The 20532-nt window shown below is 43.4% G+C and overlaps 1 protein-coding gene across 1 annotated transcript in view; it reads right to left on the bottom strand.

The window, feature by feature from the left end:
• INSYN1 (inhibitory synaptic factor 1) overlaps positions 1-20532 on the bottom strand; it is a 317639-nt gene that overhangs the window by 206959 nt on the left and 90148 nt on the right. Inside the window, exon 2 of the mRNA XM_069222226.1 lies at positions 13660-14538. Coding sequence (XP_069078327.1) covers positions 13660-13818 — 159 coding nt within the window. The 5' untranslated portion in view covers positions 13819-14538. The remainder of the gene's footprint in view (positions 1-13659; positions 14539-20532) is intronic.

The following is a 20532-nucleotide window of genomic DNA, read 5'->3' as shown; positions in this document are numbered from 1 at the left end:
GTTTAACAGAGGTTTGCCTTATGCAAATCAGCACTACCCCTGCTCCTCCTGGGAACAGTACTTCCCGGACTGCTAGACGAGGACCTTGCAGAAGGGAAAACAAGCAACTGCAGACCAGTTTCGATCTTATTATTAGGTTTTATCAGTGGGGTGTAGCTTGGACCCTGTGGCAAAGCCAGCAAGGGGACAACAACTCTAATTGGACTTTTCAAATGTCCAATGAGAGTAAAGAGTACACAGTTTTTCAAGACCACAAAGGTCCCTTAGTCAGGTGAGCTTAATATTCCGTCATGTGGCCAAAATGTATTTTTTACTTTTTTTTTTAATTTGCCTCTAAGAGATACTTATAGATTTCTTCGTAGCTGAATTATTTCCTATACCTTGTGGAAAATTTAGAATTTCCAGAGATTGGTTTTGTATCCCTCGAGACACCTCAGCACATTAATCTTGTTTTCTGGCGAATATTTATCTGTCTGGAGACACAGCTTTGACTTTTAGGGACTTCTCCTCTGTTGGAAGATCAATCTATTTATTCCTAGATACTTTTTTAATCAATCGGGAAGTGGATGCTTTATCACGGAAAGACTATATTTTTTGATAGGAAGATGAATGCTTCATTCCTGGAGATCAAAGCGAAGGATCAATACTTCATTCCTGAAGATGCTGACACTCTTGGGACACTGAGCGGAGGGAAGGAACTGGTAGGTTAATGTCGCTTTGTGGTGCCTGTCACCCCCTTCCTCCCCCCGCGCTGTTTGTTGTCTGGTGCGTAGCCTCATTACGTCTATTAATCAACACAGAGTCTGTGACAAGAGCAATCTCATTTGGCAAATGAACCAGAAAACAATGAATGGGAAATCGTGAAGTCAATGGGCAGGGCATGGTTTTAGTAAGGGATCAGGGATGCATGCGGCATTGCTGTTGCTCATACCCGGCACGCCACCGCTGCCGACACCTCGCATGTTACTGCATCAGCTACACCTCCTTCAGGAGAATAATTGAGAGGTATTTACTAAAGCCTCACCTGAACATTTCCTCACAATCCATGCATGAAAACATTTTTTCTCATTTCTGTATTTTGCAGGCCGTCTTTATCAAGTTTTGATCTATGTTTATTAAGGTATGGGACTCAACCTACATCACGCTCATTATGCCCAGGTAACCTCTACCGCTTCAATGAACTCAAGCCTTCCTGCACTCCCTCTAGGTTCTACCACTCTACCTGCCTGGCCCTATTCCCTGAAAAATATTACTCCCTCTTTCCCCCCCACGTTTAAACAAGAACTCAAATCTCACCGCTTGGCTCCAGAATAACCAAACACACAGGACCAGAAAATCTCCCCTCTCCTGATGCCTCAGTAACAATGCACATATTTACATGTTTGTAAACAGAAATATGTTGGTACAAATGCCACTCCCTAAAATGTTTGTGTACTTGTGAAATCCAAAAACGTCACATGCTTTCACACCCACTTCATGTTATCTACCCAGTCTGTAACCTATCAGTATCTATGTATGTAATTACATGAGAAGTGCTGCCTGGTCTCTCAATAAAAGCAATAAAATGGCAATAAGTGTAAATGGTTTCTAATATCAGGGCGTGCTCAGCAAAGACCCTTGTGGTCTGGCAGCAGATTGCATGTCTATTCTTTAAATTTAGGCAACTCCATGCAGTGGATGGCTGCTCACACCCACAGCACACTTAGGGCTGAATGTATGACATTTTGTTTTGCAACTCGCAATTTGCGATCTGTGTGAGAATCGCAAATTGCGAGTCACAAAACAAAATGTACAACAGTGTAAAGCACACCCCATTAGGAATGCCTGCACTCACAGCTATGGTGGCGTGCTGAGAACAGCAGACCGACATGTCTGTGACTGCTTTTTAAATAAAGCAGTTTTTTTTTAAATGCAGCTTCCTTTTTATTTTTTCAGAATCGGCAGTGGTCTGAAAGAATATTTGCACTTCCATTCACAATGGGGAACTTAGGGGGTCATTCTGACCCTGGCGGCCGGTGACCGCCAGGGTCACCGACCACGGGAGCACCGCCAACAGGCTGGCGGTGCTCCCAAGGGCATTCTGACCGCGGCGGTTCAGCCGCGGCCAGAAAGGGTAAACCGGCGGTCTCCCGCCGGTTTACCACTGCCCTACAGAATCCTCCATGGCGGCGGAGCGCGCTCCGCCGCCATGGGGATTCTGACACCCCCTACCGCCATCCTGTTCCTGGCGGGTCTCCCGCCAGGAACAGGATGGCGGTAGGGGGTGCCGCGGGGCCCCAGGGGGCCACTGCAGTGCCCATGCCAATGGCATGGGCACTGCAGGGGCCCCCGTAAGAGGGCCCCACAAAGTATTTCAGTGTCTGCAAAGCAGACACTGAAATACGCGACGGGTGCAACTGCACCCGTCGCACCTTCCCACTACGCCGGCTCAATTCTGAGCCGGCGTCCTCGTGGGAAGGTAGATTTGCCCTGGGCTGGCGGGCGGCCGCCCGCCAGCCCAGGGCAAATCTCAAAATACCCTCAGCGGTCTTGCGCCCGCGGAGCGGTATTTTGACGGGGGAACATTGGCGGGCGGCCTCCGCCGCCCGCCAATGTTAGAATCACCCCCTTAGTGTTATCTGTGATAGTTTTACGACCTCATTCATGGTCGTAAAATAATCATACATACTATTCAGATTGGGTATTAGGAAGGGACACCCTGAACACGTCCCTTCCTAATATCGAATTGCAAAACCCAAATTACAATTTGGTAACAAGTTACCAAATCTCAATTTGAGCTTTGTACATCCCAATAAACATTTTTCTAGTCGCAAACAGGCCGACCCCTGTGAATTCGGTCATTTGCAGCTAGAAAAATGCTGATTACATGTTGCCCAAAGTGAGGTGTCTTATAGGTTAACCTACTGACCTTGGGAACACAAGATTCATTATCTTCTCCTACCTTCCCACATAACAAAATATTGCGATCTTGGGCAAATCACTGTCTCCCTGTGCCTCAATTTTCTTAGGTGCTGAAATTGTGATTGATTTTCATTATACTGACCTCTTGCCTTACAAACTATAAAAAACACTGGACATTCAACATCTCAGGCTTCAGTCACCTGGGTCTCATTATGAGGTCTCCTGTAATGGGACAGGTAATTTCATCCCCAAGAGTTACTATTACCAGCTAATAGGGTAACACCGAGGGCAAACTAGGTGTGTCATTAAGAATTGGAACCTTAGGGTCAACTAAAACAATGGGGAATAATAGGGGACATTGGATTTACTGCATCCAGTTCTCCTGGTTATTGCTTAATCTTTGTATCGTTTTTACCATAGGTTTTTTGCTCCTTTGAACAGCCAGAGTCCAGTGTAAACTTAAATGGTCCTGCGTTTTTCCAGTTTACTCACACACACAATGGCTTCGGTAACTTGAGTTACTGGGCTCACAGGAGATTGCGAGGTACTCGTAATGAAGCCCTAAGTGTTCTGAGATATGTGCAGTTTATTCACATAGCAAGTGACCCCATATCTGTCTACCGGGAAGTGCCAGTCTGCTTCGCCCACTCCATTGTATTTTCTAGAGGCTTCTGCAGGCACAATCGTCTGTCTGCAGCCAGCGCTTTGAAGTGGCAATAAGGCAAAAACAGGTGCAAAGTGAAACATAAATAAATGAACAAGAAGCTTAAATGGGTTAGATGTTTACTGCGGACATCGAGTGTGAATCTGCGGGTCACAAATTCTCATTCTGATAATGCCAACTTTGCCTTCGAAACAAGTGGTCAGTAAATTGAGTACTGTTACATTGGCTAACGGTAACGCCTGATATTTATAGAACTTAAAAGTAGCAGATCTGGTATCAAGCACTATATAAAATAACATATGTTATTAGTGTTAATTTAAACCCAGATGTACAGTCCTAGCAATTGTCATCAATTCACCTTCAAGGAAAAGTATCCTAAGGCGCAAAAGTGTCAGGATCGCCTACAGAGAAATGTTTAAGGGTAACAGACGTTCTGCGCAAAACCACCCAGCTGACATATGTCATGACCATAACTTTCAGTCACTGCCAATAAATAGCATTAGGCATGGCAGAATATATAGGTCGATAGTTATATGAAACTACAAGTTCTAGCATGCTTAGGTGCTATTGACTAGTAAATCTGGACTGGCTAAAAACACTCTTATGACTAATCAGCTGCCAACTATGAAGGGCATATGCATTAACCCGGTTAAATTAGGGCACTGCTTGCAGATATCTGCTGGGCTACCCAGGCCATACAGACAAAATCACCCCCTGTGGCACCTTCCCGAAAGCAGGACCGACACTTACACGCATGGGCAGAATATTAATCAGTAGCGAGGAGTTGCATAGCCAATGCTTTTCTCCATGTTACTAGCTGATAGATGTTCTCCTGAGAACATCATCACCTCTCCTCTTTGGTGGTCCCACATCCTCATCATATACCTAGATGCTGTGGCGATGTTGACGTGATAGTTTAAATACCACTTCCACTGGCGGTTTTAAGATCTCAGAGTCACTGTTTAGCAATCACCATGGGGTCTTCAAAGGTTAAAGGAAGTTATACAATACGCCTGCACCTAGTAATGTTCAGATTACCACTTTCTGGGCCTCCCATCAACTGGGAACACCACTACTGGGTCACCATGTGATAATAAAACGTAGATGTTTAGCAATGTAATATTTGAATTGTGTACCGAAGAAGAACAGCTGCATAGATCTCTGTAGAAACTTGTAATTTGAATGCCAGTTTGAGGTATCGCTTAGCTAGCAAGTTAAAGTATTTGTCTGTGATGAGTTTACAAGGAGAAGATCTGGTGCACTGTTTAGAGTGTCTGGAGCACACTTATGAGCTCCTCCGCCCCTCCTAATACTAACTAGGAACTAGGAACTGAGCAGTGGCTTCTGAACTGGCCAGGAGAGGTTTGATTGGAAATGCGGCTTGCTTTGATAGATTCTATTAGGATTGCGAGGAAGGGTCAGGATTAGCGATATAATGCTTTGAAGCCTGAGGGGAATGAATAGGAAGCACATCATTCTCTTCAGGATTATTAAGTAGAAAACAAGTCTTTACCAACAATAAAATGCATCGTGGATGTTGAGCTGTCATTGGATACGATGCCACAGTCGTTTAAGGTCATAAACGGTTTGGAATAAGTTTCTGCTAACAGAAAAACAGTAGGTCCTTTTTTTGTGGTTCAGGAATCTTCCGTGGGGCCCAGAGCACAGACTGAGGACCCTCTAGTGACCCTACAACACATCCAAACAGGGCCAGGGCTGTCTGGTGACCCCACATGCAGCAAAACAGTCAGAGCTCTCTGGTGACCATACAGTGGACCAAATACGTGTTACAGGACTTTGGTGACCATACTGTACAACCAGACAGGTTTAGGGTGCTCTGAAGACCTTACGGCACAGACAAGCAGGGCATGGTTATGTGGCCATCCTACAACACAATCAAACAGGGTCAAGACTGTCGAGAAACCCTGCAGTTCAGCCATACAGGTCTGGGGCTTTCTGATGAACCTACAGTACACACAAAGAGGTCAAAGGCTATCTGATCGCCCTACACTACAATCAAACAGGATTGTGGTGGCTCTATGGTTATTCTACTATACATGCTATGGCTGAGGAGCGTCGCCCCCTCCCCGCGAGCAGCAGCAGCTGCAAAACTGTAACAATGAAAGGAACTCTGTTTATTATCCTTTGTTGTTAAAGGGGTGGGGCCATGGGGATGACGGGGACGAGGGGAGTGTACTGTGCACTACCCTCAGTGCGCATCTCTGTTTGGCCGGGCTGGAGAGAAAAGGCACAGGCTCCCAGTCTACCTGGGAGTGCCCTGGCTGGGTGCTCCAGCCAATCCTAACGCTGTTCTGAGTAGCGTCAGGATTGGCCACAGGGCAGGCTGGCAGCCTGTGCCTGCCTGCAGTGACCAGAAAAGAGGACCGGTGCAACAGAGCAGGTATGTTTTTTTTATTTTTTTATTTTTTTTATTTAATGCTTTTGTTAACCCCCACTCCACCCTGCCCTGGGGGTAGCATATAAACCCTATGATATATCTCTTATGAAGGAGATCTTTATTATATCATATACTGCAACTTTGTCTAAAAATCGATTCATAAATGTATTGATATCCTTCAGTAGCTCTTCCAGGGGTTAGAATTGTAGTCAAGATCTCGAATGGGGGCACCCTTTGCACAGTTAAGGATTACAGGCAGCTAATCATTGTGCATTGATACTTAGGAGGACTGGGTAGAAAACTATAGGTTAATGCATTGAATAGAAATTGATGGTGCCATGTTTGGCTGAGGGCTTGAAAGTGGCAACAATATTTGAAAAAGGGGAATCAGCACGCAAAGTCTTAACTGACACATGGTTTTTTGAGTATGCATAGGTGCAAAAATAAAGCCTTTTGCTATTTTTAATCAGGTGCCAGGATTTTGTTATACCTCTGTTGTCGTACTGTTTGTGAAGAACAAAAAGTCTGTTCTCTTCATGTAAGAGTGCCTCGCTTCTGGGATGTTGTAAGGTATAACCATGTTTGAAACAACCTCAGATCAAGCAACGCAAACTAGATTGCTGAAACACAATTTACTCCAAAGCCTCACGAAGGATCTAAATCCTAAGTGCTCTACTTTGGAACTCATTAAACCCTGATGTGAGAAACCAACCTAATTTGGCATCATTTAAAATAAATCAGAAGACTAGAAGAAAAAGAAGCGCAGTAGCAGGTTAAATGAGACCGCACATGTTGCAGGAGGGTGCAGCACAAGCAGTCAGGTCACAGAAACACTCAAAGACACCCACGAAATGTTGAACCTTGATGGGGTGCAATAGTGTTTGCCTGCAGGTTGTTGCAGCTGTTCAAGCTCTCGATTTACAATAGATAACATTGGCACCACAACTATTACTGGCTAAAAATGGATATAAATGTGTGGCGTCACCGAGTAGTGAATGACAACATGTATTCACTAGGAAAGACCATAGAGCAAGTTCTGACTAAACACTGGCAAACCTTTGGACTAGGTCGAAGTATTGGAGGTACTAGTGAACATAGTTGTCATTAAAGGTGGGACCCTCCTCTGAACACTTAGAAATGGGAACTTATAGACGAGCAACAGTTGTGGAACTGAATATATTGCCTTCTTACTTTGCAGTGGTAAGGGCAGCTTGCCGCTCCTCATGCGAATAAGAAGGCAACATGCGTAGGGACAAGAATATGAAAATGCAGCAACCAGAAAATGGATAAGTATATGTTGCTAAGACAGCTTCAAGCACTTAAATCCTTGGAAGCAAAGCAGAGAGGGGCAAACAGAAGACTTCAAACTCTTGCCGCGGAGTACTGATGGTAGTGAATGTAACCAGGTTAGCTTGGCTCTGGACTAGAAAATAGTCATGATAGTAATATCTGTAACTCTGCTTTAAGCAGATATTAAGGCAGCCTCAGAATTTGAGGGAGTGGTATAGAGGAAGACAACACCCAATACCGACGAGGCCAAAACACTCATGGACGCACTATCATAGCTACTCTTCGACAACCAACTACAAGCGTTGATAATGGAGATCAAGATTACACAATGTCAGGATTGTGTTTGTGCTGGAGACAGCATTGGGACAAAGGAGCTATTTGTGGAGGCGTTGATAACAACATTGGTTTGTCCAAAAGGCTTGTTCCTTTCCTCTGTGGAACAGGCACGGACAGTGCCAGTGTTTAAGGCCAGAACATTGTAGAATGTCTCTTCAATTTTCCAGACAGAGATGCCACCTTACAGGTGGCTAGTCTAGGGAAAGTTCTTGTTGTTTTCAGGCCTCATTCAGGTGATTAAGAATCAATGGCAAGCTTTGACACCGTCAACAGAGAAGTAAGAGTCAGAGATATGATTGCTGAACTCAAATCATTACACTACCTATATGGTTAATTACCTAACTTTATGTATCGCTAAGAATGATGGCCCACCTACGTACTGGGCTAACCATCACATTTTGCAACCTGTAATGTTAGTTGGTCTTTTATGCACTAATAAAAAGAATGTTAAAAAAAAAGAATCAGAGATATTCAAATGCATGATGCAGTTTGGGCATTCCTCCTGGTTTGGCAAGACTTGCATTTTCTCTCAGGGATGGTGGTTGCTACTAGCTATAGAGTTGGCAGGCTCAAGGAAAAACAAAACACGGATGTTGGATGGAAGGTGGTGAACAAAAGAATGGAGCAAAAGTATGCAACCATTGCCAAAGGTGATCGAACAGAGACAACAGAAGGGAACTGGGGCTGAGCTTAATGAAGTACAACGGTCTAACTTATTCATGGTATGAATGATGGACCTCCTAAAATGTCATAAGATAGGTGCAAATTAAAACTTTGAATGAAAAGAGATACCTGATATTCGGACCTGATATGGAAATACTTGGAACAGGGAGCTGTGTGCAGACTGTCAAGTAATGGTAGAATTAAACTGCCACCAAATGCTATGCAAACAGTGGTATTAGAAAATTCTGAGGCAACATTTTCATAAAGCTTTGGTTTCACATTGATGACCATATTGATGTGGTCTTGATGCAAGAGAAACATTTAATTGGGAACGATTTTAAATTATATGGAGGGGGAGATGCCAGATGCTCGTATAAGCCAGATATAACACCCCCTTTTAATGAAAGAAATAGTGGGTACATCTCCTGGGATGTTATGTGGTGGTCTCAGGAAAAAGTAATGGTGAATCCTTATTGCTGGTATTATCATATCTGGCCTCTACATTATAAGCATCTGTATTGGCAAACCAGTTGAAAGTGATGATGTAACTACAGAGGCCCACCCCAATATTACAAGAAACCTTTAATCTGGTCTTAGACAAGACAAGTAATAGAATGTGGTCTAATATCTCAATAGTGGGCAGGAGATCCAAGTGAAGGGGTTCTTTGAAGCTCTGGGTTTTTAAGCACACAGAGATATTCACATGTAGGAGAAGGGCAACTCTCACATTACTTAGAGACATAAAATATTTTCAAGATTAGTTTGTTTTTTTCATAACCTCAAATACAATACTTATATTTAGGGATATATAATATGTGGCAAAGAGTATCTCAGACCAGTCGCTACAAATAAAGACTCTGCAGTCAGTAAGAGGAAACAGGCAGTAAGGCACTGGGCGAGTGGGACTTAAAAGATAGAACTAAGTTGGGCACTCAACTGAACCAACAGATCTGTATTTTGAGGAAAAACAATGGGCATCCGACTTAGAAGTAAGGAAGTAGGGGACATATCAGACAGTGATATGAGAGCAGGCCATCTTCAAAATTATGAGAAAGATAAACATGCACGGGTAGAGGTAATGTTATGGGACATACATTTGAGGATCTCTATACCCTAAATGAGGGATGACAGTAAAAACAGAAGAGCAAAGGGCATTAGTGGGGGGGGTGATGCGTAATCGAATTACCTGATATGATGTGGTTAATAAGGGAAGTTACTGATCTGGTTGGGGAAAAGTGAGGGAGAGAATAAATGGGTTAAACAATTGAGATAGGACAATAATACTTTCGTGAAAAGCATCAGTGAGGTAGCCGACATGCTCTTGAACTGTTTGCTACATTCTAACTTTCTAGATTTGAGACAGAGAAAAAGAAAATTGCATGTTTTGTAGAAGAATTTTTTGTACCAAAAGTAGACAAGATAGGTATGGAAAAGGTAGACAGTGAAATGTCTGAGGACAAAGTAGCAGAAGGTATCTCAGAACAGCAAAGTGGTTAAGTGACAGACTCCTGATTGGATCCTTAACTGTTTTTTGAGTAAACTAAAAGGGCATATGTTCATCATGTTTCAGAGACCGCTGCAAGAAAATGAAAGGGCAACCTAGTGCTGATGTACAAGAGAGTGAAAGACCTGGAGGATTGTTCCACCTAAAGACTAATTATATTACTAAATTCCAAAACACAGATGCTTGCAAATGCAATGGCAAATCACACATGGCAGTAACAACAATTCTAGTGCACTCAGACCAATCTTAGTTCATGACGAATAGAGCTGCAGGCTTGAATTTATGGCACCTCATTGCTGCCTACAATACAGCAGGCGCATCACGAAACAAGAAGTAGTGATTTCTTTGGACACACAGAATTCATTTGACTTTGCTGAATGGCCTTTTCTATTGGTAGTACTGGGTAAAATGGATCCTGACCCAATATGGTTCCTAGATCAGGTTATATTATACAAAGTGGATAGCCAAAGTAAGAGCTAAACTAATTACATAACTGAGAATTGCCATAGGAGAAACACCAGTCATGGCTGTTCACTCTCCCGTATGTTTTTTGCATCAACGCTAGAACTGACCCTATTTCTAGTTATGGAATAGCCATGGACACAGAAGTGAGAAGCCCCATTCATACACCTAGGATTACTAGGGTTAAGACATCATTTTTACAAAATAATCTTGACAAAGCACTGGCACACTTTAAAAGGTATGTTATGCATTGGAGAAAAGTGCCTTATCATTGGTGGGAAGGACAGTGCTTTATAAAATGGTCCCTTTGCCTACTCTTGTGTACCGGCTTCCAAATACCATATAGTGTACTCAAAGACTTCTTCATTTGAGAAAATGATTTACTTAGAAGCCTACTATGAGATAGAAGGTCTCCTCGTATAGTGATAACACTGACAAGAGGTGTATGTGATGGAGGAATACTGCAGCTCACATTAGGATGTACTACTAGCCCTCTCAGCTAGTGGTGCAGAATGAGTGGCCTTCTCATCACAAGCGGGGCTCCTACAGAAGATGAATAGGTATGTAATGGGGTAAAGGGGTATTCTAGACTCATATATGGTGAATATACCCAAAGTGAGTTTTCTGAATACACAGCAGTGATAGCTCATGTCTAGAATAAGGCTATAAGAGACATTTCATGAAAGGGTGTGGTAACAGAGTAGACTCCTCCACAGGACAATAAATTGTTACCGGATCTGAATGGATTAGATGGTTTCCGAAAGTGGGAGCTGATCGGAATATCTAAGGTACATGATGTTTGAGGCCCAGAGGCTGCTGAAATTATTTAAAGAATTGAAAGAGAACAATTATTTGAATAAGGATATATGTTATTACCAACAACATGCTCAGGGCTGGTGTTTGCTAGCGGGAACTGAGGTTGCAGAGGGTTGTCCAATGAGTGAGTCACTGACCAAGAAGGCTGTTTCTCTGAGCCGACAGAAAGTGTCAGCGGGATGGTCAGTGCAGGGTTGGGGGCAGGGATGAGTAGTGCCTGTCCCAGGGGGATTACTGCCTTCTCCCATGTGTTGCTGCATAGTTTGGGTAGGAGCTTAGTTTTACCGCAGCCTACAGCCCCTGCAGTAACAGAAGTTGCTATGGTGTCTCCAAACCACAGAAATATAAATCCTAGAGTTTATGGACCTTATAATTACAGACCAAGAGACACTTAGAATTGCGGGTGGAGAATTTCACCCGGAGTTATTGCTGTGAGTGAAATTCTGCTCCTCGTAAAGAGGGCCTAAGTAGGAAGTGTTAAGTCTCTTAGAGAGGTGGCCATATACTTTGGGTTGAGACTGGTATAGATTAAAATACTTCATGGTATTTATCGCATAAGAGTACTAGTGGATACATTTCGAAGATTGCCACATGATTTTTGTCAGAGGGGTGTGGGCATGTTCGAAGAATACTATATGATCTGATTATGTCCCAGGACACAGAAATTTAGAAATAAATATATGTCAAATATTAGGCTTTAAGTGGAACATTGCCCAAAGACCGATGCTAAAGGAAATATTGGATGAATTAAATCCACCTACCAACGAGAACACCTTATAAAGTTGTATGGCAAGTGACAATACGCAGAAATGAACAAGTGATACAAAGCCCAATGATCTCAAGTGCATATTAGTGTCAAGAGAATAGTGGAGGAGGGCTGTGATTGGTTGAGAATATTTGGAAAAACTAGACAGTGTCTATCTTTGACGCTGAAACGTTTTGATTGTGTATTACATATTGTAAAAAAGGGAGCAAATATATAAATAAAAAGTTTAATTAAGAAAACTAAGAAAACAGCTAGATTTTTCAAGGTGGCTTTTTCCGTCTTCCTACATGCATCCCTCCACACAGAGGCCAGAGCCCCACTAAGGCTCTCTTCAGCTGCCTTGGAAGAAATACACATTAGAGGGGCTCTTGAATCTGCTGATGGTCGATATCTTCTTAGACTCTCTTTTCCTCCTGTAAGATTGCGAGATGACTCAATGTCACCCAGGACTCAGTGCTCTTCTTTTGGGTTTTGTTATACCAACCTAATGCGTTCTTGGAATTATCGTCCTGTTCACTTCAGTTGAACTAACTGAACTAACGCACCTAAAACTTTCCTTGTAAATGAAAAGCCCATGATGCAGTGCCTCCTTGTTGACAAGTGACATCGAGGTGACCTTAATTTGAATGTTTCGGCACTACAGGATAGATAAGAAGTGTCCATGTAGGTAACTCAATAGTCCTGAGCGAGTATCCAGATCAGGCATTTCTTTCAGAATGCTGGCAATCTCTTGCATCTTCCAATGAGACATCCTGGTAAACAGCGACTCCAGTGCTGCTTTCCAAAGTTGAAGATCGATTGTGTTTTAGCAATAAATAGTAAGACTATTGACATAAAGACAACATCTCCTGGAAAATATCATGGCCGTTAGTCCATAGAATACTGGCCCAAGATCTAGTATCTACTCAATTTTAGTGTTGTAGAACATGGGTGTTCATAATTGGTCCAGGAGAGCCAGGTGTATACCAGCCTTTCACTATTTACACTATATAATTAAACTCCATTTACCACAAATTTAAATTAATTGTCTCTAAGGCTAGACCTAATCAGGGTATGCGTTATCAATTCTATCAAAATAAAATCCAAACTGGTATTTATAAAGAGGGCCTACTGGCAAGAGCTGCTTAGGGCTACATAAAAGTCTGATATGGATTTCAGGGCAGGAGACACATGTTATCCTGGATATTATATATCTGCAGACTAAGCAGGGAGGACTTTAAATGCTTTGTAAGAGATAGCAAGTGCTGTTTTGCTGAGATGCTGTGGGAGGGCATTACAGAGCCTCGAAACTACAGCTCTGAAAGTAATTTCTCCTGCTCTGACTTTGTGAGGTCTAGGGATCAGAAGCGTGTCGGTGACAGGCAGCTACACATCTGAGCGAAACATGACAGCTTAAAGTTTTATGACATAAAAGGAGCAGCCTTATTGACAAATTTGCCACTCATTTCAATGCATTAACCCACTGGCATAACAGATATTTTGGGAGACAGAAATAAAGATACTTGCTGAGGAATAGAGGATCCAAAAAAAAAACACGTCTATAACATCTCAGAAAAATCAAGAGGACGTTTGGAGAATATCAGACATTTTTTTGTAAAATATGGAATCCGTTGGTGAGTTCATAAATTTGATTGGCTGAGGATGAGTAAAACTTGCAAGACCAAATGATTAATATTGTGAGACAGAAAGAAGCTATAAAGATCTCAGTTTTTCATTCCAGTAAGATGTGCACAATCACTGCCTGCTTTTCATGTGCTACAAACATATTTCTTGGACGTTCACAACCATGGCACAGTAAAAGCCCACAGGCAGTTTATCAACAACCTATGGCATTTAGGATGAGCCTTCAGCTTCCTTACCTCTCGCAACTCCTTGGCCACCTCCTTCAGCTCCTGTAGAATGCCCTCCAGCTGCCCGATGACCATCTTCATCTGGTTCCTGATGCGCTCTCGCTCGTCACTGCCGCCGCCTGGGCTCTCACTGTTTCGCTCCCCATCCTGTGAGCTCCTGCTGGACATCCTTCACCAGGCTGGGGTGCTGGGCAAAGCTCCACAGGCTGTTCCCATCTCCGTCAGCCAGTGTGTGCCTCCACAGAGCCCCTCTCAGCTGGGGAGGGCTCCACATCTTAACGTCTTCGCGCCCGCCCTCCCCTCCTCTGTGCCCGAACTCCCCAGGCCCTCACAGGATCATATCCAGAAGCAGAAATAAATCGAGCAATTCCAAGAGCAATGGTAGCATAGGGAGGTGGAAAGCCAGCTCTGTCAGTGGAGAGGGTAAAGCTTCTCATTCAGTGAGATTGGCAGAAGCCCACCACAACTTCTGCAATGAGATGTGTGTGTGAGCCCCCCTAAAATGATTCTCCCTTCAAATAAATAATTGCTTTGCAAGATCGATGATGTGGACCAGAGGATGCCTGAAGTGTCGAAAATGTTGACTGTTTGTGGGCAACATCATTCTGTAGAAGGCTAGAAGCACAACCTCTAATAGCTGCTCAAGGCCAATCCTCCCTGAGACCATAATCGCAGTCCCCAGTCTCAGACACTTAGTGGATTGTCGTATCCAAGGTCTAGTAGCTCTGAAATCGCTTCAAGCTCCTGCAGATGACGTATGGTCTCCAGTGGGTAGAGTGAGACTTCTGGGTGTGAAAGCCTTGATCAGATGAGAGTTCTGATGCATGGGAGTCTGACAAGTGTCAAAAATTCAGCTGCTGGCCTCATCAATTCCGCCTCTTCTTGTTCCTAAATCAAAAGAGATGAAAAGCGGTTTTAGTGATCCTGTTTTGCCCAAAGCCAGAAATACAGTCAGTGCCAATAAAATACATTCTTTCCAAAGGTAAACAGATAAACAGAAGAGGCAGTTGATCTTTCTAGTCAGCTGCAGGGACTCCCACAAGTGGTTCAGGTAGTTAATACCTATAGAAAGGTTAGGTTTCAAAACCACTAATCTACCACACTATTATGTTACTTATCCTCTTGCCATACAGCTACATTCTAGGACCCAAGATACATTTCTACAAACATCTTCCTCCCGAATATCAGGGAATGGTCAGGTCTAACTGCATTAAGGGATCTTGCTTACCAGACACTGAGACCAGAGTGGATGACTTGAATATGCCATGGCTCAGCCACAGGGCTGCCTTTTGGGTGGTGCGACCGCACCGGGCGCTGACCTCAGGGGGGTGCTGTGCTTAGCAATAGCTTCCGAAACTTGCGAATTGAAAGCACCTACTTAAAAGTTTCTTGTGTGTTTAGTCTTCAAGAAACAATTAAAATGTCAACATACCTCTTGTGATTAATGCTCCTGCTAGAGAGAAAGATGGGAGTTTTGCCTAGTGTCAGCTTTGAGTCAACATAAAGTGGCACAGATGGTTAATATGCCTGCTGCAAAAAACAGAACTATGGGGCATATTTAAGAAAAGTGGCGCTGCACACAGTGCAGCGTCACTTTTCTTGCACACCTTAGCACCCCCTAATGCCACCATATGTTATGTACGTCATATTTAAAATACGGCGCACCATGGCAGTAGTTAAGGGACTAGTTTAAGATTTTTTAATGCTAGTCCGGCGCTTTGCAGGATTAGCATAAAAAAAAATTACGCTAATGTTGCAAAGCACCTATAGGCCCATTGTAACCAATGGAAGCTTCCTTTTAATGCCTGCTCTGAGCAGGCATTAAAAGTGCCGGAAACAAATGACGAAATCTGTCAGATTTCTTTGTGCCATTGTGTTGGCCCCACTAATGGGGGGGATGCCCCCTTTGCATACACTATGCCGGGCACAGGCATAATGTAGCACAAAGGGTTACAAAGTGGTGCAATGCATGCATTGCTCCACTTTGTAAACATGGCACAGCATTTTTGGCCTTCTAACGCCACATTAGCATTAAAAAAAAAAATACGCTAATGTAATGTTAGAATTGCGCTAGGGGCTCTTAAATATGACCCTATGGGGCATATTTGAAAAAGTGGCGCTGCACACAGTGCTGTACCACCTTTCTTGCACGCCTTAGCGCTCCCCTAATTCCACCATGTGTGTGCTGTATATAGAATATGGCGCAACATGGCGGTAGTTAGGGAACTAGTGCCAGAATTTTGTACGCTAGCCCGGCGCTTTGCAGGATTAGAGTAAAATATTTAGATGCTAATCCTGCAAAGCACCCAGGATTGCCGGAAAAAATAACGCAAAGAAATCTGTTGGATTTCTTTGCGTCATTTTTTTTGCCCCCCCCCCCAAAAAGGGAAATGCCACCTTTGCATACATTATGTCTGGTGCAGGCATAATGTAGCGCAAAGGGATACAGAGTGGCACAATGCGTGCACTGCGCCACTTTGTAAATATGGCCCAGCGTTTTTGGCCTTCTAGCACCACATTATCATAAAAAATGATGCTAATGTGGCGTTAGAAGGGGCTCTTAAATATGACCCCATATTTTATGTGACCAGCTAAGTGGATTAGTAAAGCCAGCCGTTAAAAGTGCTTTAAAACACATGAATGTATGTGAAAGGGGAGCGATGGAGAGATAAGGGACACATTTGCCAGGTGGTAGTGAGTGAAACCGAGGAGGTCATGAGATAGGGGGGGCCACAATAAACTGTCACACTCAGCGCCACCAGTCCTAAAGCCGGCCCTGCACAGCCACAGAACACTACTATGAAGGAATGACTTTGCATTTGATATAGTTTCTCTTCTCTCACACATCAAGAAGGAAATGAATTGTGGCCAGAATTCAGATTGCGAGGGAATCGATAACATAGATTAAGCCCACTCTAATTGACTATTGGATATCACTGCTGCTTTATTATCTGTTCTTTTCTATTATCAAATGCAACAAACACTAATGGCCTCGAGGCCACATGCTGCAGAATTAGATTTGGACCATTATCCCAGGATTAGCACTGTCCTGAGAGGACCGTCAACTCATAGGGTCATGCAATGGACTCTCAAACATGCAAAACGCTGCTGCCAGAGTTCTGGATCTCAAAAAACGACAATCTAACAGTCTAATGTGCAACACTCCCTGGACATCCAGCCCACAAAATAACTGTTTCAAAATCTCTGCATAATGCATCTGGCCTATAAGCAAGGACCTATATTTTTAGGGAACTTGCTCTTATTTTCGTGCCCCGTGCCCCTCATCAAAAGTACTACTTTTAGTTACAATAAGCACAGAGTGAGAGATTTCAGTCTACTGGGAGAAAAACTCAGGAACTCGTAACCCACCAGATTGTAAACTGAATTAATCCACTTAACATATCACAAGCATGGTAAACCTGTCATTCTTTGTAGACATCCCTTCTGCCCTAACCAATCCGCCCCATTCTACCCATCAACTCCACCAAGAAACCATTTTAGGGTAGCTGGAGTGCTCTATAAATACCCTTTATCATATAGTACTGCATCACATTGTATAAAATCATATCCTATCATATCACATCATAACATTTCATATCACGTTATATTATAAAGTATCATGTCATATCATGTATGATATGTGATATGATATGATATAATTTTATGTCGTAGCATATCATATCATAACCAGTACAGAAATTGAGGTGGAACCAACCGGGGCCCGAATCCAGAAGCTGTTATTGAGCCAGAAACGGGATCCAAGCTGGCCCAGTGAAAAATGTTGAATTTGTCCTGAATTTGTCCTGAATTTGACACTTTCAGTAATGGCCATGCCCTGCTTGCTCTAGGTTCATAACGTCAACCTGAAGGTAGTGAAAAGGTTTTCTTATTTTCACTTCCAGCTGGGCCCAAAACAAAGGCTTAATGTGAAGGACTATCAGTCCCACTTTTATTCCAGTATCATCCTGGCTGTGAGCTATCTGGAGCATAACACCTAGATGGGAATGCAATGGAAGGAATCAAAAGCACACTGACTTTATCACTTTAGAAGCACTTAAGAGAAACTATGATTTGGTGGCAGGTTTTTGACTTTGATAAACTCTTTAATATAAGAAACATGCATGCATCCTAAGAATGTCTGAAGTTTCTGTCTGTATGAATAATTACGCAATTAATGATTTAAATAATAATGTTTTTTATTTTAATTCTTTCACAGTACTACTCATCTGAATGGAGGGTGTCAGAGCACTGTACATCACATGCACAAATCATATAGAGACAATAAGTTATACAAGTATTTAAATCAATGTGCAGGAAATGTCACATGAGACAATGTGGTTTACACTGTGTAGGAGTCACATATCGCCCTTACTAGCCATTATATGTTAGCAGAGCATGGTCAAGAGAACAGAAAGTCTAGATTTGAAACTTAACACAGTGGTTAGGGTTGTTTATACTAATAAGACTTTATGACTGCCCAAGGGAACTCTTTGCAGCAAACCTAAAATAACAATAGAATGAGGGGGAAAAAAAGGTCTTAAATGTCTGATTTGCAGTTTGCATCCAGCTTGTTAATGCTGGTTCATAGTTCACTGCTAGGTTAGAAAGATTTAATCTTATCAACTACAACAAGTAAGAAAAAGATCTATGTGCCAAAAATAGTAACCCATTTACTTAACTTCATAAACTACAAATCTGTGATCAGCATGTCATACAATGTGTTTCACAGCAGGTATATTAACATATTAACCTTCTATACTACTTTATAAGTCACAACTGTGACTAGCCAACACACAAATCTGTCCAGCATGTCCATTAACCAACAACTTTACCCTACCATTAATGTTATTATTATTCCCTGAAACACAAAGATATCTGCAGCAGGTGCCTCGAGCGCTTTGAGTGTGCAACATATTTTAAAATGTAGCCGCTTTGTGACCAATTAAGTAAGCAAGAACAGACTTAACTCCTTGGGTGCTGAGGACGTAACCGTTACGTCCTGCACCCGGCCCTTGGGGGAAGCTCTAGAGTGCCTCTCACCCCCATCCCCTGGGCAGGGACGGAAGGGGAATTGCTTCTACCCTTCCTGCCCCCCCACAGTGATGTCTGATGACGTCAGCGCGCAATCGCTCGCTGACCTCACCAGAGGGCTTCCCCATTGCGCTGAAAGCTCAGCTTCCAGCACGATCGGAAGTTAAATGCTTGCATTTCTCTTCCAATCGGGGGTGGGGAACGGCAGAGAGGGATCAAAGGCTTATCCTTTCCTTTGATGTCTTTCTGAGCATTTCTGCAGCCCGATCGTAAAGCGATCAGGCTGTAAAGATGCCCACTAGACACCAGGGAGTTCTATTTATGAAAAGTAAACAATGAAGGGGAGTGGCCCCTTGGGCAAGGGCTGCTCCCCTGGGGGGCATTTGGTTTTAGGACTTTTCTGGCCCACCTCGGGGCAGATCGGCCTATTTTCCTTAGGCTAATCTTCCCGCAAAGGAGGCAAAAACCACTAGACACCAGGGATTTTTTATTTTTAAATCAGTTTCACACAAGAGGGGTGACCCCTTAGGCAAAGGAGGCAGAACCCACTAGACACCCACTAGACACCAGGGATATATATTTTTTAAACTTTTTTACACATGGAGAGCGACCCCTTATGCATGTGTCGCTCCCCTGGGGGGCCAATTGTTTTTAGGCCATTTCTGCCCCCCTTGGGGGCAGATAGGCCTATTTTCCTTAGGCTAATCTTCCCGCAAAGGAGGTAAAAACCACTAGACACCAGGGATTTTTTATTTTTAAATCAGTTTCACACAAGGGGGGTGTCCCCTTAGGCAAAGGTTGCTCCCCTAGGGAGCAAATTTATTTTAGGCCATTTCTGCCTACCTTGGGGGCAGATCAGCCTATTTTAACTAGGCCGATCTGCCCCCAACGGGGTCAGAAACAGCTAGGCACCAGGGATTTTTTAAATTGTTTTTTACAGATGTGGAGCGACCCCTTAGGCAAGGGACGGTCCCCTGGGGGGCAATTTTACTTTAGGCCATTTCTGCCCACCTTGGGGCATATCTACCTATTTTTAATAGAATAATCTGCCCCGAGGGGGGAGAAACCAATAGACACTTGGGATTTTTTTTGTGCCAATTTCACGCAAGGGGAGCGACCCCTTAGGCAAGGGTTACTCTCCTGGGGGACAAATTTATTTTAGGCAATTTCTGCCCCCTCATGGGGGCAGATTAGCCTATTTTAATTAGGATGATCTGCCTCCAATCGGGGCAGAAACTACTAGGGACCAGGGATTTTTTTTTTTTTTACAGATGGGGAATGACCACTTAGGCAAGGGAGTTATATTTATTTTAGGCCATTTCTGTCCCCCTTGGGGGAAGATCAGCCTATTTCTATATGGCCGATCTGCCCCGGGGGAGGCATAAACCACTTAGGCACCAGGGATTTGTGTGTGTGTGTTTTGTTTAGGGGGCAGCCCCTTGGGAAAAGGTTGCTCTCCATGGGGGCACATTACTGATGGCCATTTTTGCCCCCCCCCCCCTTGGGGGCAGATCGGCCTATTTTTGTAAGGCTCATCTGCCCCCAAGTGGGGCATAAAGCCCACCAGAGACCAGGGAAGAATTGTTTTAAAAGAAAGAGGTTAGGGGTAAGGCCATACCACTACCCCAAATAAATGGGGACAAATTTGTTCTGCCTACTGGTGGGTAGATGGGGCAATTACCCCGGATCCACTCCCCAGGGGGGCAGAAAGCCTACTAGATACCAGGGTATTAAAAAAAAATAGTAGGGTGGTGGTTACCAAACAGTATGGGCATGGTTATGCCCCCACCCCAACTGAAGGGGATAACAGTCTTTCAGCTTTCCCCCACACTAAAAGATGTTATCCCAATG

Source organism: Pleurodeles waltl, chromosome 3_1 (assembly GCF_031143425.1).
Source record: "Pleurodeles waltl isolate 20211129_DDA chromosome 3_1, aPleWal1.hap1.20221129, whole genome shotgun sequence".
Classification (NCBI taxonomy): domain Eukaryota; kingdom Metazoa; phylum Chordata; class Amphibia; order Caudata; family Salamandridae; genus Pleurodeles; species Pleurodeles waltl.
This window is presented reverse-complemented; position numbering and strand designations above follow the sequence as displayed.